The sequence below is a fragment of the Lynx canadensis genome, chromosome A2 (genome assembly GCF_007474595.2).
Source record: "Lynx canadensis isolate LIC74 chromosome A2, mLynCan4.pri.v2, whole genome shotgun sequence".
NCBI lineage: Eukaryota > Metazoa > Chordata > Mammalia > Carnivora > Felidae > Lynx > Lynx canadensis.
Window position 1 is genome coordinate 121,531,524 of NC_044304.2, and position 27,358 is coordinate 121,558,881.

General features: G+C 39.3%; 1 protein-coding gene across 1 annotated transcript in view; it reads left to right on the forward strand.

Annotated features, from left to right (window-relative positions):
* Nucleotides 1-14,112: 14,112 nt before the first annotated feature.
* GARS1 (glycyl-tRNA synthetase 1) overlaps nucleotides 14,113-27,358 on the forward strand; it is a 45,738-nt gene continuing 32,492 nt past the window's right edge. Inside the window, exons 1-3 of the mRNA XM_030308183.1 lie at nucleotides 14,113-14,358; nucleotides 25,662-25,763; nucleotides 26,486-26,588. Coding sequence (XP_030164043.1) covers nucleotides 14,137-14,358; nucleotides 25,662-25,763; nucleotides 26,486-26,588 — 427 coding nt within the window. The 5' untranslated portion in view covers nucleotides 14,113-14,136. The remainder of the gene's footprint in view (nucleotides 14,359-25,661; nucleotides 25,764-26,485; nucleotides 26,589-27,358) is intronic.

Here is a 27,358-nt window from a genome sequence, read left to right on the forward strand (position 1 = left end):
CTCTTGTCTGATTCCTTGTCATCTCTATATCCTAGATCAAATGTTGCCTCCTTGGAGAGGCCTGACCACCTGTCTAAAGATGACCCTCATCCCATATGCACATTCTATCAAAATTTCCTGCTTTGTTAATTTTAGAATTTTTATCATTATCTGAAGCTATTTATTAACCAGCTTATTTTTATGTTGCACACATGGTCCCAAATAATATAAGCTCCTGGGGCACATGGGTGGCTCAGTTGGTTAAGCATCTGACTTGATTTTGGCTCAGGTAATGATCTCATTGTTCATGAGTTAGAGCCCTGAGTCAGGCTCTGCACTGACAGTGCAGAGCTGCTTGGGATTTTCTCTCTCCCTTTCTCTGTGGCCCTTCCCCACCAGTCCCTAGAACAATGCTTGACACATGGTATATGCTTGGTAAATGCTTACTGGATGGCTGTGTGACAGGTGCCAGGGCCCTTAGGCAGCACAGAAGTTCCAGAGAGGACACTATCTCACCACTGTGACATTCCCAAATCCTAAAAGGGGTCTTGAAGGCCAAAGGTTTGGTCACCTGTGTGCCAAGCTGGAACACAGGAATCCTTTCAAAGGCTAGGAGTCCTAGCACTTGGATCCAGCCTCCCTAGGGTGCTGCATTAACCACCTCTCAATGAGACCCTGGCACTGTGACCAGATGGTGTTTGGGGACAGTTGCTGGTCTCCATTTCTTTCTTTCTTTTTTTTTTTTTTTAATTTTTTTTTAACATTTGTTCATTTTCAAGAGACAGAGAAACAAAGCACAAGCTGGGGAAGGGCAGAGAGAGACAGAGACACAGAATCAGAAACAGGCTCCAGGCTCTGAGCTGTCAGCAGAGTCCGACACGGGGCTCGAACTCACAAACTGTGAGATCATGACCTGAGCCGAAGTCAGATGCTCAACCGACTGAGCCACCCAGGTACCCCCTGGTCTCCATTTCTTCTGGATCCATAGACCTCTATTCCTCATCTTAGAGAATATCTTGCTACTCTAGCCACTTGTGCTTCTCGCTTTACAAGCCCCTGAGTAGGGATCTCCCCCTGACTCTTAATTTAAGTTTTAGACGATAAAATCTTTTGTTACCTATGCCGTGGGAATCAAGGAGGGAAGGGAAGAGAAGCAGTTCTCTTTCTTCTTGATGCTTCTACACCAGTAAAACCAAAACAGAAATTAATCTTACATTAAATTACCCTGCCTCAGCCACTGATATTATCGTTAAGGTTTCAAGGGACCTTACCTTGTTGTTTTTGGAGGACGGAGTCTGAAACAAATATTTGCTAAGGGAGGCTGGAAATTGAGGCAAAATGTTGTTAATGGTTCAGGGGCCAGAAAGGAAAGTCAGTGAGAGAAAATTAGGGAAGCCAGATCATCCGGACCACAGGCCAGGTTCACGCACCCTGTATTCACAAGCTTCTTCAGGGCACCTCTCTGCTTTAGCCTCTGCTGTAGCTGCCTGCACCCAAGGGGAAAAGAAGCTCAAAATCAAGCCTTGGAATTTTCTGCTTCTTAAGTAAAGGGCTAAAGGTTTATTGAATATGACAGGTACCCGGCGTTTCTGTAGTAAGGAGGTCCAGGGAGGACATTTTTCTCACTGCAGTGACAATCACAAAGGTCTCTTGAGGGCCAATAGTTTGGTCACTCGCATCTCAAGAAAAGGGATTGTACAGCCAGTTCAGGGACAAATCCGTCACTGTGTACCAAATCACCCTCAAACCTAGGAGCTTAAAAGGCCACAAAAATTTATTATCTCATTGCTTCTGTAGTTCAGAAATCCGGGAGCAGCCCAGCAGGTGGATCTGGATCGGGACCTTCCATCAAGTTAGATGCAAGAAGTTTTGACTAGGCCTGTAGTCATCTGAGGGTGGACTGCGGCTGGAAGGCATGACTCCTAGATGATGCACTCACGGGGCTTATGGCAGGAGGACTCAGCTTCCCATTGGCTGTTGGCACTGATCATAAAAAAGCTTGAGTGGCTATATTAATATGAGACTAAGAAGATTTAAGATGAAGATGAATATTGCATAACAACAAAAGCGTCATTCAGCAAAAAGATGTAACAATTATAAATGTGTCTATGCCTAATAAAGTCAAAATGCATGAAGCAAACATGACAGAATGAAGGGAGAAATAGACAAATTCACAATCACAGAGATTTGTTTAAAAAAAATTTAATGTTTATTAATTCTTTGAGAGAGACAGAGAGACAGAGTGCGAGCAAGGGAGGGGCAGAGAGAGAGAGAGAGGGAGACGGAATCTGAAACAGGCTCCAGGCTCTGAGCTGTCAGCACAGAGCCTGGTGAGCGGCTTCAACCCACAAATCATGAGATCATGACCTGAGCCGAAGTCAGATACTCAACTGACTGAGCCACCCAGGCACCCCACACAGTTAGAGACTTTTTCAAAATTTATTTATTTTGAGAGAGAGAGAGTGTGAGTGAGTGGGGGAGAAGCAGAGAGAGAAGGAGAGAGAACATTCCAAGCAGGCTCCACGCTCAGTGCAGAGCCCAATGTGGTGCTTGATTCCATGTCCACGAGATCACAACCTGAACCAATATCAAGAGTCAGACGCTTAACCAACTGAGCCACCCAGGCACCCCAGTTAGAGATTTTAATATCCTCTCTCAGTTACTGATAGAACAACAACAACAACAAAAAGTAGTAATGACACAGAAGATCTGTACACTATCAACCACCCTGTCTAATTGACCTTTATAAAACACTACTCACAACAACTGCAAAATGCACCTTTTTTTTTAAGTGTACATGGAGCATTCACCATGGTATTGCCACATGCTGGGTCACAAAATGTACTGCAGTTGATAAATTTCAAGTGTTTTTCTCACACCATGTGGGAATTAAAGTAGAAAACAACAATAAAAATAATAGTATATGTTTAAAAGCCTCAAATATTTGGAAGTTAAACAACACTCTTCTTGATAACTAATGGGTCAAAGAAGACATCATAAGGGGAATTAGAAAGCATTTTAAACTAAATGAAAATGAAAACGCAATGTATCAAAAACTTTGGGATTCAACTAAAGCAGTACTTAGAGGCAAATCTGTAATTTTAAATGTTTATTTAAGAAAAGAAAAAAGGCTTACAATAAATTAAGCTGCTACCTTGAGGAGCTAGAAAAAGAAGAGCAATTTAAACACAAATTAAGTAAAAGAAAACAATTATAAAGTAGAAATCAATGGAATAGGACATGTACAAAACAATAAAGAATGTTAACAAACCCAAAGGTTAGATGTTTGAAAAATTGATAAATTGGTAAACATTTAGCAAGACTGATCGAGAAAAAAAATAGAAGAAGAAGAAAAAAAAAACCCTAATTACTTATATCAGGAATGAAATAGGGGATGGGGTTTTACTCTAGACCTTACATGAATTTAAAGGATAATATTGGAATGTTATGAGCAACTTTATGCCAATAAACCTGACAACTTGTATGAAACAGACAGATTTCCTGAAAAACAAAATTTACCAAAAAAAGACAAAAGAGGAAATAGAAGATATGGATAACTTTCATTTCTATCAAAGGACCTATTCACAAATTCACTGGTAAACTCTACCAAACAGTTATGGGAGAAATAATACCAATCCTACAAAGATGGGTATTTCAGGAAAGAGGAGAAACTCTTCCCAACTCATTTTATAAAGCCAGCATAACCTTGATAGAAAGACTTCACAAAAATATTGCAAGAAAAGAAAATTATAGGCTAAAATTGCTCATGAACATAGAGGCAAACATCCTTATCAACATATCAAATCCAAAAAATGTAAGAAGGATAAAACAAAGTGGGGTTCCTTCCAGCAATGCAAAGTTGATAGAACATTTGAAAAATTCAACAATGTAGTTTAGTTAGATTAAGAGACTCAAGGAGAAACATCCTCTCAGTAGAAGCATAAAGAGCATTTTACAGAATTCAGCACCTATCCATGACAAAATCTTAAGCAAAGTAGGAATAGGCATGAACTTCATTAAAATGATAAAGGCATCTACTAAAAATTCTACATCTAACATGATACTCAAAGAAACAATGAACATTTTGCCTCTAAGATCAGAGGCACATTTTTCCCTTTAAGCACTTTGAATATATCATGCTACTCTCTTCTGGCCTGCAGAATTTCTGCTAAAAAATCTGCTGATAGCCTTATGGGGTTTTCCTTATAAATAACTGCCTTTTCTCTTGCTACTCAAAAATTTTTTTCTTTATCACTAGTTTTTGCCATTTTTACCATGTGTCTTGGTGTGGACCTCCTTGGGTTGAATTTTGGGAGGGTCTCTCTGTCTCCTGGATCTGGATATCTGTTTCCTTCCCCAGATACAAGGAAGGATGTTCCCCTAACAAGGCAATATGTTCATCCTCACCACTTCTTTTCAATACTGTACAAGATGACCTAGATATACAACCAGGCAAGTATAAAAAAAAAAAAAAGCATAAAGATCAGAAAGAAGTAAAACTGATTCTATATACAAATGACATGATTATTAATGTAGAAAATTCCAAGAAACCTATAAAAAACCCTAAAAAACAAAAAAACCCATTACTGAAATTAGTAAATGAAAGATCACTATATAAAATCCATTACGTTTTTATACATTAGCGACAAACCATTGGAAAACAAAATCATGCTCAGCGTCACCTAGTCAAACACTTAAAAACAAATTTAACAAAAGACATCCAAAGCCTGTATTGCTAAACTGTCAATTCTCCTGAAATTGACCTACGGATTCACAATCCCAGCAAGTATTTATTTTTTTTAATTGACAAGTCAATTCTAAAATTTATATGGAAATGGAAAGGATGTGGAAGAGTCAAAAACAATTTTGAAAAGGAAGGAAAGGTGGAAAATGTACACTCTTTGACTTCAAGACTTACTAGAAAGCAACAGTAATCAAGAAAGTGTGATATTGGCATAAAGGTTGATAGACAGATGGAACACTAGAACAGAATAGGAATCACAGAAATAGACTCACACTTATATAGTCAATTTATTTTTGACAAAGACACCATATCTGATCAGTGGTGTAATAAATTTTGTGAGTTTTTCTTTTAACAATTGGTGCTTGGAAAGATGGTGGAGTAGGAGGACCCTAAGCTTGCCTTGTCCCAGGGATCTAACTAGGTAACACTCACAGCACCATAAATAATCCAGAAAATAATGTGAAAACTGGCAGAACAAATTCCACCACTAAAGACTGAGAAGAGGCCACATCGAAGAAGGTAGGAAGGCTGGAGATGCAGTCTGGGAACAAAATAGACCATGGCCATCTGTGGTGGGGAGGGAACCGGTGGCATGGAAAAGGGCAGACAACAGACTGTCACACCAGAAAGCCCACAAATGGGGAGGATGAATCCCCATAATACTTCCCTTTGAAAGCCAAAGGGGCCAATTTCATTAGTTCTTATGAGGAGCAGGATTTAAAGCCTGAAATATTAAAAATCTGTGGGCTCGGTTCTGGGAGAGTCTGGGTTAGGAAGTGGAGTCCTTGTCCTTAGATAACATGACAAACAGCCTATGCAGATATGGCATAGAACCGAGAGGTTTGAAAAATGCCAGGGGCAGAAGAGAGGGAGAGTGACTTGCTTATCTCAGAGTGACAGGGAGAGACTGGGATCATGGGGAGACCCCTCTAGGAACAAAGGAGCTGGCAGGCACCATTTCCCTCCCTCAGCCCCAGCATAAATAATGGCTACCTGTAGGAAGCAGCACTTCAGTAAAACTCATTACCTAACTTGCTTGCACCAAGCCCTGCTCCCTACTTTGCAGATCCAGCCTTTCCAGTCATGCTCAACTTAGTGCTGGTGCTGGGGGACCCTCCCCCCCCCCCGCAAGAAGACATGTGCAAATCCTGCCAGCACCACATTTCTTGGACTTGTGCACTTTACAGGACCTCAGTTCCAGCACCATTGGGGCAGGTCTCATTTCACAAGCTGACCACTGCACACCTTGTTAAAATGTACCCCACCCCTGCTGGGGATCAAACACAGCCCGCAATAGGTAAAGAGAGCCTCTACAAACAACCGGACTGAAGGAAAAAGAAGACTCAACAGCAGAGCACATGCAACACTCATAGGAGACACTCTCTGAAGCACCAGGCCCTGGGGAAAAGGGAACACTGCACTTCAGGGTGCTATAGGACTTCTTCTTCATAAGGCTGTATTGTTAAGAGCAAGAGAAGTTGCTGAATTTCCTAACACACAGAAACAGACACAGAAGGTCAGACAAAATGAGGAGACAGAGAAATATCTCCCACATGAAAGAACAGGACCAAACCACAGCAAGAGACCAAAGCTAAATGGATATAAGTAATATGACTGATAGAGATTTTAATTTTTTTTTTAACGTTTATTTATTTTTGAGACAGAGAGAGACAGAGCATGAATGGGGGAGGGTCAGAGAGAGGGAGACACAGAATCTGAAACAGGCCCCGGGCTCTGAGCTGTCAGTGCAGAGCCTGATGCGGGGCTCGAACTCACAGACTGTGAGATCATGACCCGAGCTGAAGTCGAACGCTCAACCGACTGAGCCACCCAGGCATCCCTGACTGATAGAGATTTTAAAGCAATGATCATAATAAAGATAATCACTGGACTTGAGAAAAAAGTGGGAGACATCAGCTGGACTTGAGAAAAAAGTGAGAGACATCAGCGAGACCCTTAACACAGAGATAAAACAAGAACCAACCAGAGATCAAGAACACAATAAGTGAAATTAAAAAGACACTTGATGGAATAAATAGCAGGCTAGATGAAACAGAGGAACGAATTAATGAACTGGAAGACAGAGTAATGGAAAGTCACCAAGCTGAGCAAAGGAAAGAAAATCATGCAAATTGGGAATAGTCTTAGGGAACTTGGTGATTCCATCAAGACTAATAACATTCACATTACAGGGATCTCAGAAGAAGACAAGAGAGAAAAGGGGCAGAAAATGTATTTGAAGAAATAATATCTGAAAACGTTCCTAATCTGGGGAAGGAAATAGATATCCAGATCCAGGAGACACAGAGATCCTCCCAAAATTCAACCCAAGGAGGTCCACACCAAGACATATAGTTAAAATGGCAAAAAGTAGTAATAAAGAAAAAAAATTAAAAGCAGCAAGAGAAAAGGCAATTACTTATAAGGAAAACCCCAAGGCTATCAGTGGATTTTTTAGCAGAAACTCTGTAGGTCAGAAGGGAGTGGCATGATATATTCAAAGTGCTTAAAGGGAAAGATGTGCAGTCAAGAATACTCTATCCAGCAAGGCTATCATCCAGAATAGAAGGAGAGATAAAGAGTTTCTCAGACAAACAAAAACTAAAAGAGTTCATGACCATTAAACCAGCCCTACAAGAAATATTAAAGGGGATTCTTTGAGTGGAAAGGAAAGAGCATACGTGAGAGTATGAAAAGTAAGAAACACAAAAGCAGTAAAAATAAATATTTTTGTAAAAATCAGTCAAGGGAATCATAAAATAAAAGGATGTAAAATATGACACCTTATACCTAAAACATAGGGAGCAGAGGAGTAAAGAATGGGTTTAAACTTAAGCAACCATCCACTTAATATCAATTGCTATAAGCAGCTGTTATATACAAACCTAATGGTAACTGCAAATCAAAAACTAGTAATAGATATGTAAAGACTAAGGAGAGAGAAATCCAAATATATCACTAAAGAAAGCCAACAAACCATGAAGTAGAGCAAGAGAAGAAAGGATCAGAGAAAATCTATAGCAACAACAAATTATAATTTGGCAATAAATACATATCTGTTGACAATTACTTTGGATGTAAATGGACTACACATTCCAATCAAAAGACATAGGGTGACAGAGTAGATAAAAAATCAAGACCCATCCATGTGTTACCTATAAGAGACTCATTTCAGACAAGATACCTGCAGATTGAAAGTGAGGGGATGGACAAACATCATAAAAATGGTGTCAAAAGAAAGCCAGGGTAGCAATACTTATATCAGACAAAGTAAACTTTACCTTTTTTTTTAAAGTTTATTTATTTATTTTGAGAGAAAGAGGGAAAGAGAGAGAGGGAGGGGTAGAGAGAGAGATGGGGAGAGAGAGAATCCCAAGCAGACTCCATGCTGTTAGCAAAGAGCCTGACATGGGCCTCAAACCCACAAATTGTGAGATCATGACCTGAGCTGAAGTCAAAAGTCGGGTGCTTAACTGACTGAGCCACCCAGGTGCCCAGACAAAATAGACTGTAAAACAAAGACTATAACAAAGACTGTAACAAGAGACAAAGAAGGACACTATGTAGTAATAAAGGGGACTATACAAGAGGATATAACAACAGTAAATATTTATGCACCCAAGATGGAAGCACCTAAATACATAAAACATTTAAAAACAAACATAAGGAAATAATCAACAGTAATACAACAATAGGGAACATTAACACCCCACTTACCTCAAGGGACAGGTCATCCAAACAGAAAATCAAGGAAACAGTGGCTTCGAATGACACACTGGACTAGATGGATTTAACAGACATGTTCAGAACATTCTATACTAAAACAGTAGAATACACATTCTTTTTAAATGCACATGGAACATTCTCCAGAATAGATCACATATGAGGCCACAAAAAAAGTTCTCAACAAATTTAAAAAAATTGAAGTCTACCACACATCTTTTCTGATCACAGTGCTATCAAACTAGAAATCAACACAAGAAAAAATCTGGAAAGAGCAGAAATACATGGAGGTTAAATAACACGCTACTAAACAATGAATGGGTCAACCGGGAAATCAAGGAAGATATCAAAATTACATGGAAACAGATGAAATGAAAACACAGTGGTCCAAAATCTTTGGGATAAAGCAAAAGTTCTAACAGGGAAGTTTATAGCAATACAGACCTGCCTCGAGAAGCAAGAAAAATCTCAAATAAACAACCTAATTTTACACCCAAAAGGAGCTAGAAAAAGAAGAACGAAACCCAAACCCAACAAAAAGAAGGAAATAATAAAGATCAGAACAAAAATAAGTGACAAAGAAACTTAAAAAATAATAGAACAGATCAATGAGACAAGGGGCTGGTTCTTTGAAAAGATCAACAAAATTGATAAATCTCTACCAAGACTCATAAGAAAAAAAAAAAGAGCAGACCCAAATAAACAAAATCACCAATGAAAGAGAAATAACAACTGATACCACAAAAATACAGTTACAGACAGTTGTAACAGAGTATTATGAAAACCTACATGCCAAAAAATTGGATAACCTAGAAGAAATGGATAAATTCCTAGATACAAATAACCAACCAAAACGAAAGCAGGAATTAATAGAAAATTTGAATAGACCAATCACCAGCAATGAAATTGAATCAGTAATAAAAAAAACTCCCAATAAACAAAAGTCCAAGACCAGATGGTTTCACAGGTGAATTCTACCAAACATTTAAAGAAGAGTTAATACCTATTCTTCTCAAACTATTCCAAGCAATACAAATTAATTCTATGAGGCCAGTATCACCCTTATGCCCAAACTAGATAAAGACACCACAAAAAAGAGAACTAGAGGCCAATATCTCTCATGAATATGATTGCAAAAATCCTCAACAAAATATTAGCAAACTAAATCTAACAATACATTAAAAATCATACATCATAATCAAGTGGGATTTATTCCTGGGATGCAAGCATGGTTTAATATTTGCAAAACAACGTGACACATTACATCAATAAAGAAAGAATAAAAACTATATAATCATTTCAATGGATGCAGAGAGAGCATTTGACAAAGTACAACATCCATTTGTGATAAAAATCCTTTGCAAATTAGGTCTGGAGGGAACATATCTCAACATAATAAATTCTTACATGAAAAACCGAACAACATATTTAATAGTGAACATCATATTTAATAGTGAACAGCGAACATCATATTTAATAGTGAGAAACTAAGAGCTTTTCCCTTAAGGTCAGGTCAGGAACAAGACAACGATGTCCACTCTTACCACTTTGATTTAACATGGTATTGGACGTCCTAGCCACAGCAATAAGACAACATAAATAAAAGGCATCCAAATTAGTAAGGAAGAAGTAAAATTCCCAGTTGCAGATGAGATGATACTGTATATAGGAAACCTAAAGACTCTACAGAAAAACTACTAAAACTGATAAATTAATTCAGTAAAGTTGCAGAATATAAAATCAATGTACAGATATCTGTTGCGTTCCTATACACTAATAATGAAACAGCAGAAAGTGAAATCAAGACAACAATCTCATTTACAATTTCACCAAAACCAACAAAATATCTAGGAGTAAACTTAACCAAAGAGGTGAAAGAACTGTACATTGAAAACTATAAAACACTGATTGATAAAAGAAATTCAAGACAACGCAAAGTGGAAAGATAGTCCATGCTAATGGGTTGGAAGAACAAATACTGTGAAAATGTCCACAAGGCCCAGAGCAATATACACATTTAATGCAATCCCTTTCAAAATACCAACAGCGTTTTTCACATAACTAGAATAAACAATCCTAAAATTTGTATGGAACCAAAAAACAAACAAACAAACAAACAAAAAAAAACAAAAAATACCCCAAAACCCAAAACCCAAAAAACAAAACAACAACAAAAAGAAACCAAACCCAAATAGCCAAAACAATCTTGAAAAAGAAAAGCAAAGCTGGAGGCATCATAATTTTGGACTTCAAGTTATATTACAAAGTGGTGGTAATCAAAACAGTATGGTACTGGCATAAAAATAAACATATAAATCAATGGAGTAGAATAGAAAACCCAGACATAAACCCACAATTGTATTGGTCAATTAATCTTTGACAAAGTAGAAATGAATATACAATGGGAAAAAGATAGTCTTTTCAACAAATGGTATTAGGAAAACCGGACAGCTACATGCAAAAGAATGAAACTGGACCACTTTCTTCCACAATACACAAAAATAAACTCAAAATAGATTTCTTTCTTTTTTTTTTTTCTTTTTTTTTTCAACGTTTATTTATTTTTGGGACAGAGAGAGACAGAGCATGAACGGGGGAGGGGCAGAGAGAGAGGGAGACACAGAATCGGAAGCAGGCTCCAGGCTCTGGGCCATCAGCCCAGAGCCTGACGCGGGGCTCGAACTCACGGACCGTGAGATCATGACCTGGCTGAAGTCGGATGCTTAACTGACTGCGCCACCCAGGCGCCCCTCAAAATAGATTTCAATGTGAGACCTGAAACCATAAAAATCCTAGAAGAGAGCACAGGCAGTAATCTCTTATTGCTCATTGGCATATTGCTCATTGGCATCGGCCGTAGCAACCTCTTTGTAGATGTATCTCCTCAGGCAAGGGAAATAAATGCAAGAAATAAACTATTGGGACTACATCAAAATAAAAAGTTTCTGCACAGTGAAGGAAACAATCAACAAAACTAAAAGGCAACCTACTGAATGGGAAAAGATATTTGCAAATGACATATCCAATAAAAGGTTAGTATCCAAAATATATAAAGAATTGATATAACTTAGTACCTAAAGCCCAAATAACCCAATTTAAGAAATGAGCAGAAGACAAACAGACATTTCTCCAAAGAACACATACAGATGGCCAACAGACACATGAAAAGATGCTCAACATCATCACTCATCATCAGGGAAATGCAAATCAAAACCATAATGAGATATCACCTCGTACCAGCCAGGATGGCTAAAATAAAAAACACAAGAAACTACAGGTGTTGGCAAAAAGAAAAAGAAACCGTCTTGCACTGTTGGTGGGGATGCAAATTGGTGCAACCACTGTGGAATAGGGTATAGAAATTCCTCAAAAAGTTAAAAACAGAACTACCCTATGATTCAGTAATCACGCTATTGGGTATTTACCCAAAAAACACAAAAACACTAATTCAAAGGCGTACATGCACCCCTGTGTTTATTGCATTATTGACAAAAGCTAAATCATGGAAGCAGCCCAAGTGTCCATCAATAGATGAATGGATAAGGAAGAGGTGATATATATATACACAATGGAACGTTATTTAGCCACAAAAAAGAATGAAATCTTGCCATTTGCAGCAACATGGATGGAACTAGAGAATACAATGCTAAGTAAAATAAGTCAATCAGAGAAAGACAAATACCATTTAATCTCACCTGTATTTGGAATTTAAGAAACAATACAAATGAGCAAAGGAAAAAAAGGGACAAACCGAGCTTCATTAAGTTATGTGGTAAAACTGCCTCTCCTCCTAACTCACATTCTGGCCCTCCACTCAGTAGTTGTGTGACCAGAGACAAGTTGTTTATATCTTAGTGTCCTGAACCCTGAACCCATAAAATGGGAATTATTATGGAGTCCATCTCACTGGGCTGTGAATAAAATGCAGGAGATACTTAAAATGCTAACGGGTATGTAGTAATCCTTCAATGAATATAATCTATTATTATTGTCTTGTAGATATAGTTTTTTAAGGGAAACCCTTAGGAAATTCTACTAAGGGCCATGTGGACCTATTGAAGATGCACAGCTTTGCCTTTTAGGGATAATTACTGAGGCAGCAGTGGGGAGGATGAACCAGAGTGGGGAAAAAGGCATTTGGAGACTAAAGCTGAGATTGTCCTCACATGAAAATCAATGAGACATTATTCATCTAAAGAATTAAAGATATACATATATATATATATATATAATTGTTTCCAAAGTATACAGAATTTGAATTTTTCATAAAAAGTCAAATAAAAATACATGTATAAATTAGAATTGTTTTTCATTACAAATATTAAGCTAAATCCAAAATTACCTATTAAAGGGAAGCCAACTACAACTGTAATTAATGAGTATCAAATCTTGAAATAAAAGTTTTTAAAACACAAATTGTTTAATATTGCAGAAGCTTCTTCTTCACTTGACCTGCTTATGCTAAACTGTCAGTACTTTTCCAGAACCACGTATTGGAACGGGAAGAAGAGAATATGGATTTCCATAGTAGTGGGAAAGGCAACTTCATTTTGGTGAGTCTTTCTACTCTCCTAAACTCCTGGGGTGGAACTGTGGGTCACAGGGAAGGTGTGTGTGGCTGGCTTTAGCAGGAAACCCCAGACAGTTCTTTAACGTGGCTGAACCAGTTGACACTCCTCTCAGCAGTGTGGGACAGTCCCAGAGCCTTAGTTGGCATTTTCCATAATTTTCATTTGGACATTCTGGTGGGTGTGCACAATGCTTTTTCTATAACCAACACTTTATCTTTAACGCAATATTATTAATATCCATTCTCTCTGGAAAGGGAATCCAGCTTTGCCAGCCCACCCACCTTTGGGGCAGAGGGGAGGGAGGGAGTCATCTCTAGAAGGTCCTCAGCGGGGGCCCAAGCACAAGAGGGCAGGTGGGCTGCTGCAAGGCCATGCAGAGGGATTCTCAGCTCCACTCCCCTGCATTACCTTGTTTCCTAGTCTTTCCTCCTCTCTCTGCTTCTAGCTTTTCCACATCTCTGCTGGGTCAAACCCTGCTCGCTCTGCAAGGTTGCTCAGAACTGACCTTCTCCAAATAGCCCCTCACCTCTCCGCAGCTATTTTCTTGAGGTCGACAAGGCAAGGGCGTGGTAAGACGGGCAAATCATTAACCAAGTCTTTTGTTTCCTCATGTGAGGAACAGGAGAGCCTGAGCAACATTGAGTCTGCGTCCTAGAGTCGATGTTTTATGAACCTTTAAGGCACTGGGAGCGCAAGAACACAAACAGAATTGTGTATTCCCGTGGGTGAGCCCCAGTGCAGTGTCCAAAGCCTATGCTTTGAAGGTCCTCGGGCGTCTCTGTCTGCAGGTCTCGGAAGCGTCTGCGTCTTGGATTGTCCACTCTATTGGGGGGTGGCCTGACGCATCTTTGTGCAAGTCTGTTGGCGGGGTGTTACCTGAGATCCCGCAGACCTCCCAGGCGCCGGAGGTGGAGCGAGCCCTCTCCAGGCTCCGAAGGATTGCGTGTTCTGTGTCGAATCTGCTGGCTGTCACCCACCCGGCGCGGCGTCGCGGGGTTGGGGAATGTGCGGCTGCGCGCGCGCCGCGGCGTTTACGCGGCGATTTCATCATGCTCCGGGCCGGGCCGCGCGCGCCGCTTCCGCCGCCGCCCGCCCCGGACCGCCCAGGCCCGCCGGCTCATGCCCTCTCTGCGCCCAGCGCTGCTTAGAGCCGCTCGCGCCGTGCTGCTGCTGTCGCTGCCGTCCCGGCTCCCGGCCCAGCCTCTGTTCCGGCCCTGCCGGCCCCTCAGCACGCCCGCCCGCGCCCCGACCTCATTCCCCGCCGCAGCCTCCCGGAGCAGCATGGACGGCACCGGGGCTGAGGAGGTGCTCGCCCCTCTCAGGCTCGCAGTGCGCCAGCAGGTACCGGCATTCTGCGTCTCTCCTCGGCCCCGGGCTCTTCTCCCTCTGGTCTGCTCCGCGTCATCCTCTGTCCTCCTCGGGCACCTCTGTCCTCCTCGCGGGTTGCTCCTCTCCTTCATCCGCTGGAAGCCCTTGGTTTCCTGGCATCTTCCTCGTCTCCCCCGATTCGGACTCAAGTCCCCGCGTGCGTCGGCCACCTTCCGTGTCGTGGACACGCGTCCTAGCCTCTCCTTGGGTGACTCCCTCGGATCCCCTTCGACATCCTGAGTCCCTCTCCTCGCGATCTGCTCTCCTTTCCCAATCTGTTAATGTCTGCGCCTTTCCTCTCTCCCTTGGGGCTGGGATCTGTGACCTTTGGTACTTCTCCTGGCCTAGCTCAATAACCTCAACTTCAGTTTTCCAATCTCTGCGGTGTTCTTTGTGCCACCCGGGTGGTGAGGTTCCCAGTTCTTTCCCGGTCAGAGGAGAAGCTGTTTTGTCTTAAGACCGGACTCTTTTTTTTTGGTAAATCTTCAGGATGCTTTGAACAATGTTTCCTCCTTGACACCTTCCTTCATTTAGTGCTTGGTTTTGCCGAATGATCGGCTGAGAAAATAAAAAGTTGAAGCGTGGATGTGAGGAGGTGTTGAACTTCTTTTTCTAATCATGATGTGAGTTCATCATCCTTAGCTCATCGTCCGTCCTTCGCTCCTGTCATCTTCTCTGGGTTCTTAATAGTCTTTTAGACTATTTGGAGTGAGTGAGCTTTCAGATCGTAAACCTGGGAAACTGTAAATATTGTTGGGTTCCTGGGTGAAGTCAACCATCCTCTGTATGGAACACTGAAATTTGATTTTGCGGAAAGGAGGGAAGTTTCATGGACTGGAGTGCTTGGTAATTTAATACAGGCCTCCTTTTCCTAGGGTACTGCATGAATATTAGAATTTAGAAAGGACAAGGAAAAGATTAGTTCAAGTGGATTCGTACATCAAGTCAGGCAGAGCCAAAAGCTTGGAATAGGACCCCAGAATTGATGACCTGGGAGTAAATACCAAATAGGTTTCTCCTGCACGGGTGCCTGATGCAATAACTTCCCTTAGCTACGGAGGGTGGAACCCTCTCTCTCTCGGAAATAATTCATTGGGGCACAGTTGCCAAAAATTCAGCAAATTTTGCCACTTTGTAATGTCTGCTTCTCTCTAGTTTGAGAGTGACTGATTCAATAGTATTTTGTTTTGAAATTTCACTATAGGCTTAATTTTTTCTTATCCTTGGTGTCAGAAGACTGTGTATGCTTATTCTCTGTCTCCCTCCACCCACCCTCCCCAAATAAATTAGGTGTGGTTCCTTTGTCTTTCCTGTAACTCACAATTTTTTTTCCATATCTTTTACTTGAAGAAGGAGAATACATCTAATTTGGGAAAACACACCCCCAAACCCCTCCCTCTGCCACGTTTGCCTGAAACTGCTGTGCAGATTATCCATGTGTAGTAAGACTATGGGACTAGTGTAACAGAAGTCAACTTTGATCATGGAACAACTTTCCGATGCAATTACTACTAGTGTATTGTTTATGTTAGCTTGGGGGTTTTTTTTGTTTTGTTTTTTTGTTTTTGTTTTTGGGACTTTAAGATTTTTTTCTGAAGATGTAAGTTAGTTGATGTCAGTTAGTTCGAGTTCTTTTTCCATTTCTCTAGGACCACACATGTATCAGTTAGCTACCTGGAACATTGAATCACACAGATTCCAGTGTCAGCTGGAAGGGAATTTAAAGATCACTTACTTAAAGCCTTTTTTTTTTTTTTCTTTTTTTTTTTTTGCTTATGAGGAGATGAGACACTATCACATCTATCCATTTGACATACTTCCATTGGGAAGTTTGTGCAGTTGAAGACATTCTTGGAGTGGGATTTTTAAGGCACTTAACAACTGGTCTTGTTAGTGGCATGTGGTTTTTTTTTTTAATTTTTGAAAAAATTTATTTATTTTTTGATAGAGACAGAGCGCAAGTGGGGGAGGGGCAGAGAGAGAAGGAGACACAGAATCCAAAGCAGGCTCCAGGCTCTGAGCTATCAGCACAGAACCCGCCGCGGGGCTTCAACTCACAGACAGTGAGATCATGACCTGTCTTTGAGATCCTGACCTGAGGTGAAGTCGGACGCTTAGCCGACCGAGCCACCCAAGTGCCCGTCATGTGTTTTGTATAAATTTGCTAGTCTGCTAGACTACGTGGATGCTGCTGCTTTTTCATTTGTTGATTGACTGAAATGTATTTTCCCATGGCATATTCTTAGTCATTTCCTGGAGAATTAGTTATGGAACTTGTTGGAGGGCTTCAGAGTATCTAGAAAATGCATTAATTGTTTGATCAAGGGCACCCTAAGGCAGTTGAAGTTTTTAAAATGTTTATTATTATTATTATTTTTAGTAATCTCTACTCCCAATTTTGGGCTCAAATTCACATGCTCCCTGAGCTGAGCCAGCCAGGCAGCCCAGGGCAATTGAGTTTTAAAAAAAGGTGAGTATAAGCACAGTATGGCCAACCTTCATTTTGCCAAATAAGAGTAATTAAAAAATTTGTATAATCCTCAGACTACCATCTGCTTTCCCCTTTCATTTTATAAAAGAAAGTATATTTTAATACAGAAAAGCACATTATAACTCAAAGAACAGTTTTGTTTTTTTTTTTTTAAGGCTTTATTTTTTAAGTAATCTATACCCAGGGTGGGGCTCGAACTCACAACCTGGAGATCAAAAGTCATATGATCTACCAACAGAGTCAGTCAAGCACCCCGTTTTAAAAATTTAATTATTTATTTGTTTTTAATATTTTAGTTAGTTAATATACAGTGCAATATTGGTTTCAGAAGTAGAATTCAGTGATTCATCGCTTACATACAACACCCCCATCACAACAGGTGCTCTTTCTTAGTTACCCCTCACCCATCACCCATCTAGCCCATCTCCCACCCATGTCCCTCCATCAACCCTCAGTGTTTTCTTTATTGTTAAGAGTCTCTTGTAGTTTGTTTCCCTTTATTCTTTACCCCCCTCCCCGTATGTTCATCTGTTTTATATCTGAAATTCCACATATGAGTGAAATCATATATTTGTCTTTTTCTGATTGACTTATTTAGCTTAGCATAATACACTCTAGTTCCATCCACGTTGCAGATAGCAAGATTTTGTTCTTTTTGATGGCTGAGTAGTATCCCATTGTGTATATATACTACATCTGTATCCATTCATCAGTTGGTGGACATTTGGGCTCTCTCCATAGTTTGGCTATTGTTGATAATGCTGCTATAAACATGGGGGTGCATGTACCCCTTCAAATCTGTATTTTTGTATCCTTTGGGTAAATACCTAATAGTGCAATTGCTGGATTGTAGGGTAGTTCTATTTTTAGTTTTTTGAGGAACCTCCATACTGTTCTCTAGAGTGGCTGCACCAGTTTGCATTCCCACCAGCAGTGCAAGAGGGCTCCCCTTTCTCTGTATCCCCGTTTTTAAGCAGCCTTTTATATTTATTATTTATTAATTAATATTTATTTTTTTATATTTAATAGGTTTAGGTTTGAAAAAAAGATCTAATACATTGTCCCTTTTAATTTTTTTTTCCTTTTTACTGTGTGTTGGAAAAACCTCTGTCTTGGAGTGTCTTGTTTGGGAACTATTGCTCTATGGCAGTGGTTCTCTGGTCTGCAAACCCTTGGTGGTCCTTAAGGTCAAAGTCAGTTTCATAATAAAACTGAGATGTTATTTTCGTTTTTTACTGTGTTGTTATTTGCCCTGAAAACGCAAAAGCAGTGGTGAATATAACTGCCTGCCCTTACTGCTAATCAAATGAAGACACCAAACCAAGTCCTATTGTCTGTCATACTCTGACAGTTAAAAAAAAAAAAAAAAAAAAAAAAAGAAGTCAGTTTTGCTTTAGAGTGTCCTTAATGGAGCAGTAAAAATTATTAATTTTATTAAATCCAGGCCTTTGTTCGTACATCTTCTTAATGTTCTGTATGACAAAATGGGAAATACACATAAAGCATACTGAAATATGATGATTGTCTCAGGAAGAACACTCGTGATTGAGTTGCAAGCTGACCTATCTGCTTATTTTCACAGAACACTATTTGTAAAATTCAGTTTGAGCATTCATTTTCTGGAAAATGAGTGACGTGAGTCTGTCATTTCAAGGAAACAACTGATGGTATATGTAGCCAATAATAAGATCAGGTTTTCGGTTAATTTTAGAGTTTTGGAAAACTTACCTGCTGCATAAGCTTGACAGACTTTTCTGATGGGATGAGTGGTGATATTAACAAATGTACTTGTTTTGATACAGTATGATAAACAGGTCAGTATATAGAAGATCTACATAACTGGGTTAACATTTTCCAAATGACCAAAACATGTTGTTATGGAATCAAATATTGGTAAGAGATTTATTCAGAGTCTAAGATACATCAATGAATTTAATGTAACAGAGTATAAAAAGTTCCTTGTTATAGTTTCCAATTCCACATTGCTACTAACCTTTAAGAAACTACGACTTGTCAGAATTTTGGCATAGTCTAAAGAAGAATATTCACAATTATTTGAAAAGACTTTTAAAATTCTCCCTTAACTTATGATATTCTTTGTATACTTTACCATTAAAATGTTATTTTGCAAGATGAGCAGATACACACATCTAACTGTCTTCTATTAAGCTAGAAATTAAGGGATTTGCAAAATTACAAAACTGTCACTGTTTTTCGTTTTGTTTTGGCAAATACAGTCATTTTTACAAAAATGTTATTTTTATTCACGTTAGCACATATTGAGCTTTTATTTTTACTTTAAATTTTTTTTTTCAACGTTTATTGATTTTTGGGACAGAGAGAGACAGAGCATGAACGGGGGAGGGGCAGAGAGAGAGGGAGACACAGAATCGGAAACAGGCTCCAGGCTCTGAGCCATCCGCCCAGAGCCTGACGTGGGGCTCGAACCCACGGACCGCGAGATCGTGACCTGGCTGAAGTCGGACGCTTAACCGACTGCGCCACCTAGGCACCCCAAACTTTAAAAGAATTAATAAATATTTTTAGATTTGCATTTAAATTTTTTTTTTGGAATCGAGCCCCGCTCAGCTTTTGACTTTTTTTTAAAAATTTTATTTAAATCCAAGCTAGTTAACATATAGCGTAATAATGGTTTTAGGAGTAGAATTTAGTGATTCACCACTTCCATGTAACACCCAGTGCTCATCCCAACAAGTGCCCTCCTTAATGCCCATCACCCATTTAGCCCATCATGCATTTTAATTTCTAATATAGCACAAATAGGTAGAAATAACCCACAATAACAAAAGCTGTTTGGGGTCCTCAGTATTTTTTTTTTAAGTTTATTGATTTATTTTGCGAGGGGGGTGGGGAGAGAGAGAGAGAGAGAGAATGAGAATCACAAGCAGGCTCTGCACTATCAGTGCAGAACCCGATGTAGGGCTCGAACTCATGAACTGTGAGATGGTGACTTGAGCTGAAACCAAGAGCTGGTTGCTTAACCGACTGTGTCACCCAGGCACCCTGGGATCCTCAGTAATTTTTAACAGTAGAAAGGGGTTCTAAGACCAAGAAGGTGTAGAACTGATGCATTAGGGGAATGTAAAGGGCTCAGAATGCTGCCCACAGTGCATAGTATACTCTTGGTAAATGTTATGTATTGTTCTGAAAGGATTGTGGCTTGTTAGAGCACTAGTGTTACCAAACAAACCATTGCTGGCATGGAGCTCACATTTTCTTGGGGTTGCCAGTTTGGTAACATTTTGCACCTTTACAAGAGGATTGATGTCTTCTGAATTTGGTGAGATAGGATGATAGAGGAACCTTTTTAGTGCTTACTTGGGAGGTCTTTAATAATGATTTACTGTCTGAACCTCTTACATGTCTAATGGTGGGAATAGACATGTGAATAACATTACTTGTGTTTCAGTATTTCAAATTTTCTTTTGCTGTGATGGGGAAGATACAGGTGAAACTCTCATCTTGGTAGCAGTAAGAAGTCTTAGGGTTAAGAGCCCTGGATTTTTCTCTGCTTTGATTTTTCTGGACTCTGAGTGTACATTAAAGCTCTTGCTTAATCCAAAGGGCAAGTGAAAAGTTTATGAAGTTTTGTCAAGGATTGTAATACACTTGGGAATCTGAGATGAACTCAACCCACGTATGTGTAAAGGCAGCATCTTACAAGGCCAGAAAATGTTTTCTTGTTGGGTTTTCTTGGCCAACTGAATATGCACCATGATGTATATGAAGGATCCATTAAGAAGATCCCTTGGAATGATTTCTCATCTAATAGCTACCCTGCTTTATAATCAGAGGCTTTTAGTTATTAATATATGTCTTAATGGTAGGAATTTACCCAGGAACTAAGCTTCTCAAGGATAATTTAGAGATGTTGATGATATTTCATGTCAGTTTCATTCAGTACACACATAACATGCATGGAAGCACAACCCAAAACATAATTGATTGGTGAACAAAGAAGGAAGAAAAATAGTTAGAAGTTAGGACTTCTTAAGTACCTTCATTCCACGTTTAGATCACCTCCAGTTCTTTTGTTTTCAGGATTGGATCATTATAAATCACGGTTTAATTATTCTATTATTCAGAATAAACATGATTATTTCCTTTCTTCACTGCATTTTACAGATGACTAACCCAGTGTGGGAATCCTCACTCACATACTGCTTCTTTTTAATAGCTGCACTTTCTTTGATGTATGTATTCTATGCCTGAACCTTAAAAGACCAAAAAAAAAAAGTGCTTCAAGGGAATTTATTTTAAATTCTTCCTGTCTTTACTTTTACGTGTGGCCTTGCTTGCTAGTGTTCTATGAGAAGCTCCAAAAGAAAAAGTGTATGAAATATGTGGGAGTGCTAATACTTGACATATAGGGGATAGGTATTCAGAAGAACTACTTGCTTACTTATTCAGTCATTTGCCAACCTCTTTTCAAAACATTTGCCAACCTCTTTTCAAAACAAAGGTTTTCGCAGAGTTCTTATCCTCATCAAAAAGCACTGTTAGTGAACATTTATGAGATAGGTGCTCTTGGTAGATAGAGGAAAGGAAAAGAACCACTGACTGAGTAAAGAATAAGTCAGTAGATATTGACTGAATACTAAGTGCTTTGTACTGTGCTAGGTTTAGTTTGTGATATCAATCAACAAATATTTGAGTGCCAGAAGTGACATGCCAGAATTCCCATCTTAAAAGGGCCTACTTTATACTGACAGGGACAAATAAAATGTGTGTAAATAAATAAGGCACTGGATTGATAGGGTGACTTCAGTTACTGTAAGTGAAATGAAGAAGCTAAAGTTAGAAGATGACTGAGGATGTTGCTTTAGCTGGAGAGGCCAGTACAACAGTATAAAGACTGCTAGTGTATAATCACACCAGACTCATTTGCATATGATAAAATAAGAGGAATAACTAATTCAGTGGCTCTCAACTTTCAGACCCAGTATCCCTTTTTACACCAGATATTTTGGAATCCCCCATTACGATCTGATAATGAAATTCATAGAAAATATCTATAAAATCTAATTAAAGTATGTGTACACATTATGTTTTAAGTGTAATACGAAGAAATAATTTATAATAAAATAATTTGTATTTCTTTTTTTAAATGTTTGTTTACTTTGAGAGAGCATGCGGCGTCCTGGGGAGGGCCAGAGAGGTAGGGGGAGAGAGAATCCCAAGCAGGCTCTGTGCTGTCAGCACAGAGCCCTATTTGGAGCTCAGTCCCACGAATTGTGGGGTCATGACCTGGGCCAAAATCAAGAGTCGGATGCTTAACCGATTGAGCCACCCAGGTGCCCCTAAAATAACGTGTATTTCATTGTGTAAATTCTTGGGTATGAATCCACTGGAAGTTATGCAGAAGTAAGTGAATGCTTATACCTGTACATGGATTTACAGTGAGTGTGATTGTAATGGATACACATTGATAAAGGTGTATCCTGTTGGTTGCCCAGATACCACGACAACATTGCCATTGGTTACATGTTGTTGTTTGTTTCAAATAATAACTCTTTGTAAAATTGTGAACAAAACAGTGTATAGTTTAGTCTTCTTTTAAATTATATTTTCCTGGCATTCCTGGAAAACTCAGTGGATGTTAAAACTGGGAGAATACTTCTTACTATATGTAAGCAGAGTTAGGTTCTAGGTTCAGGTAATTATAAACATCTTTGTCACCTCCTGACCAGGACATTCTAAAGTAGAGTGAATTGCAAAGAGGGAAACTGTCACTGAAAGAGGGGAAGTAAGTGGGAGCTTAGAAGATGTCAGCAACAAGAGGAAAGGATAATGATGGGCACTTCAAAGGAGCTTGTGTTTTAGAAGGAGGAAAGAGAAATCAGTTTGAAAGTGCAGAGAGGAGTGAGGAAGACATGATCCCATTTCCAGCCTCTGAGGATCAAAGGGCTGGGATAGAAAACTCACCCTGTAGTTGAAACAGCGTCAAGAGGGGGAACTATTGTAATGCTGGAGTATTTGGGAAATGAATTTCATTAAGTGAAGGAAGATGCTTTTGGATAAGAGGATGAACATTATTGAAAGCATGGGGGTAGGAACAGTCACCAAACTAAGAATGCTATGTGTTTGTGAGAAGTTTACAAAGGTGGGAGAGAAATGACATGAATTAGGGTGGTTTGGGGTGAGTGTATCTCAGTGCAGACACCTTTGGATGAGAACCAAACTGGTCATCTCTTCTAGCAATCTAGTTTGTGAGGTGTGAAAGGGGGAGTGTAGATTGAAATTTGAAACTGACCACATATTGGAGGTAAAGAAGGATAACTTGATGTTTCTTGTTTGGAAAGTGGTAGATGTTGTTAACAAATAGCAATACATAGGAGAAGGAACAAGTTTAGGACAGAGAACAATAATAATTCAGTCATAAACAAGTTGTGTTTGAAGTATTTGAAAATAACTCAGCCACAACCAAGTGCGGGTGTTTTATAGCATGATAACAGCTATCAGTTTTTGTGTGTCTGATGTTTGTTAGGTACTGTTGAAAATATTCTACTTAAATTGTTTCATTTACTCTTTATAGCAATTCAGTGAGGTATTATCATCCTGATTTTATAGTTGAGGAAACGAGCTCAAAGAGGTTTCAGCTTGTTCAAGGTTTCACAGTTACCTGATCAGGGATGAAAAATCCACGTCTTTAATCCCTCATAAATACCATATTTTACAGACTTGTCTAGATGTGGATTTTTGTTTTGCATGTCGTTTGAATTTCATTGTGCTTCCTAAATCTGAGAATTCCTGTCTTTGAGCAATTATAGAAAAATTCATAGTCATTATCTTTTCAAATGGAACCTCTTACAGATTTTCTTTACTTTCTTTGAGAATTCTGGCTGGATAAACGTTAGACTCTCTTTTTTTCTGTGTCTCATTACCCTGTTTATATTTTTAACTCTTTGTCTCGTTGCTCCATTCCATGGATTACCCATGGCTAATTTATTTAGGTCTATACTCTTAAGTCACTAATTCTCTCTTCTACTTTGATCTGCTATTTAACGTGTCCAGTGAGTTTTTAATTTCTGTGATTCATTTCTAGATGATCGATGTGGTTCTTTTTTCCCCTTTTTTATTGTTTATATTGAAGTATATCTGACACACAGTGTTAACATAGGTGTACAACATAGTGATTTGACAGGTTTATACATTATGCTGTGCTCACCACAAGAATAACTACCACCTGTCACCATACAACACTTACGGTATCATTGACTATATTCTCTGTGCTGTACCTTTTATCCTCATGACTTATTCATTCCATAACTAGAAGCCTGTGACTCCCACTCCTCTTCACTCATTTTCCCCAGTCCTCACCCTCTCCCCCTGTCATCTCATGGGACCTGAACCTGTGTGGTTCTTTTTCAGGTTTCCTGATGGTTTTTGATAGTCTCTTATTTATTGCTCATGTTTTTGACTCCTTTCATTATTTTTTTTAAAACCGTCTTAAGCGTTTACAAAGTGTATTTGATCATTCTAATACTTTGGAGGCTCTAATTCTGTTGTCATTTCTGCTGAGTCTCATCTATGGTGGCTTGTTTCCTCATGTGTTTTTAAATTTTGAGTTGAGTACTTATTATTTTGGTGACCTTGATCTGTGAAAGTCCTAAAAAGCCTATGTGGAAGGTCTAGAGAGCAGTTACTTCTGCTGGAAACCCAAAGGCTCTATCAAGTTGACAATTTTAATTTCTCAGCTTGAAGTTTCCCAGACCATGTAAGTAATGTTTGTTTGCTTTCTCAGATTACTTACTCCACCACATTACCCTAAGTGTTGGGATCAGTGTACAGGTGGTAGGTTGTTGGAAGTGAACAAGATATTCCAGAGAAATCAGTGAGAAAAAATTCTAACAAGAGGCGGGGGATGCCTGGGTGGCTCAGTCGGTTAAACGTCCGACTTCGGCTCTGGTCACGATCTTGCAGTTTGAGTTTGAGCCCCACATCCGGCTCTGTGCTGACAGCTCCGAGCCTGGAGCCTGCTTCGAATTTTGTGTCTCCCTCTCTCTCTGCCCCTCCCCCATTCATGCTCTGTCTCTCCCTCTCTCTCTCTCTCTCTCAATAATTAAAAAAACAAAAAAGTTAAAAAAAAATAGAAAAGGGCAGAGGAATATGAGTTAGTAGTGACCCAGAAGAAATGGGGTGTCTGGGTGGCTCAGTGGGTTAGGCTTCTGACTTTGGCTCAGGTCATGATCTTATGGTTCTTGGGTTTCAGCCCTGTGTCTGGCTCTGTGCTGACGATGTGGAGCCTGCTTGGGATTCTCTCTCTTTCCCTCTCTCTCTGCCCCTCCCCAACTCACGCTCTTTCTTTCTCTCTCAAAAATAAAATAAATAAACTTAAAAAAAAAAGAAATGGCCAGAGAAGTAGGTGGGAAAGCAATATAGTCTGTTTTTTGTAAATAGGGGAGAGATTCAAGGGGAGGGTGGTTGATTTATTGGCTCTTCGTGTTCTCAGTACTAACCTGTTCTTTCATACTTTTTATCAATGCTTTTCTCTCCTCCTTTTCCATTTGTCCCCTCTCCCAAAAGGAAAAAGAAAGCACACTAGTACTTAACCCTTAGAACATAGTTATTTGTATAGTTATCTGGGTTTGTGTGTTTTGCTGAGGGCACAGACCTTCAGTTATTTATGACCTCTCACGTAATAAACATTTGAATTGCCTTATTCTTACACAGATGCTTTTTAAAAGGCGTGCTTAAAAACACATTCGAAACTTTTCTTGACTTCTGAAACCAGTCCTGACTATACATTCTCTTTGTTGGACAGGGAGATCTTGTACGAAAACTGAAAGAAGATAAAGCACCCCAAGTAGATGTAGACAAAGCCGTAGCAGAGCTCAAAGCTCGGAAGAGGGTCCTGGAAGCAAAGGTGAGTCTTGGGATCCTAAAATAGGAACGTAAATTGGTCTAGGATTGTTAATCTGTCAGGGTGGGAAAGACCTAGAAGAGTGTCTGAACAAGTATCATTTGCTTTATCTCTATTTATCCAGAATGCCTTCTCCTCCCCCGCTACCCAGCAGACTTCTCATCCTTTCAAATTGCATCTCAACATGTCACCTTTTCTATGAAGCCTCCCTGACTTCTGACCTCCCCCTCCCCCAAATGCTAGACTCAGTATGCTCCATGAATTTCCCTGGAAGGCATTGCGCTCACTCTTCTTTATGAATTCTTCCATGCCTGTAAATAGTGGTTTTGTGTTAAATTTTTTCTTTTAAGGAAAAGGTATATCCATCCAATACTTGCTCCCATCCCATCACCAAATTGAAATCGTGTGGAATTCTAATTCATGATCTTACTACTGTAATCCACTAAAAATTCAGACATTGCTTATCAGTATCTGCATCTAAGTAAGCTTAGTCTTGTAATCTTGGAAATGATCATATACTTTGCTAAATAATTAAGTAAAGGTACCTTTTCTGTAACTCAAAGGGGGAAAAAACCCTAAGGTTTCTATTTTTTTAAGGTATCAAAATCTTGTCTGATAAATTTTATATTGAATTTTGTTGAGGAATAAACTGAATTCACATATATAAATTCATATTTCCACTCACCCCTCCAGTCACATGTTTTCTATTTAAAAATCCCTTACAGGAGCTAGCATTACAGCCCAAAGATGACATTGTAGACAGAGCAAAAATGGAAGATACCCTGAAGAGGAGATTTTTCTACGATCAAGCTTTTGCTATTTATGGAGGTAGGGGATTAATGATAGAGCAGTTATGTTGTTGGTGGCTTTAATATGTGTTTAAATCAAAAACATGGCTTTTCAATTGATACCTAATTGTATCAACTCACGTAAAACAGGATATTTTGCTTTTGTTCCTTTAAAGTTGGCCATTTGGTGTAAAATCTGTTTATGTCTTTCCACCCTACTTATTCTTAAAGACTGCATTTTTCCATTAGGATGTAGGGAATTGGTAGGGGCCCAGGTATTAAGCACTTAATATGTCCATGTACCTATCAGATAGATTCTTCTTTGGAGCATTCGAGGGCCATTGTAACATTGGCCGGCTGTACTGTGCACCTCCACACAAGGGCAATGATAAGCCAGGGTCCCCCAGATTATTCTTTATGGCAACTGCCAAGAGAAAACGTTCTTCACAGGTATGTAGATAAATCTCTATAATTTTATTTCCCTATCTGCCTATCTGTAGGCAAATATAATTACTGATTAAATGTGTAGTGGTATTTTTCAGTTAGTGGAGATCATTGCAGTAGGATTAGACTTTTAGTACTTTGCCACTGAAACTTGATTCAGGTTTGGCTAAGCAGATCTCTAAATGTTTAACTTCTTAAGGTTTAAATATAGTGGCTCATATACCCAAGATTAAGTATAGTGTCTCATATACCCAAGAATAATTTAGAGAATTGGGTGCTAAAATATTAGGTCATTGTTACCAGCTGCCGTAACAAGTTATATCTATGGCACAAAACTGTAATCTGCTTTTTCATTCTGTTTCTCAC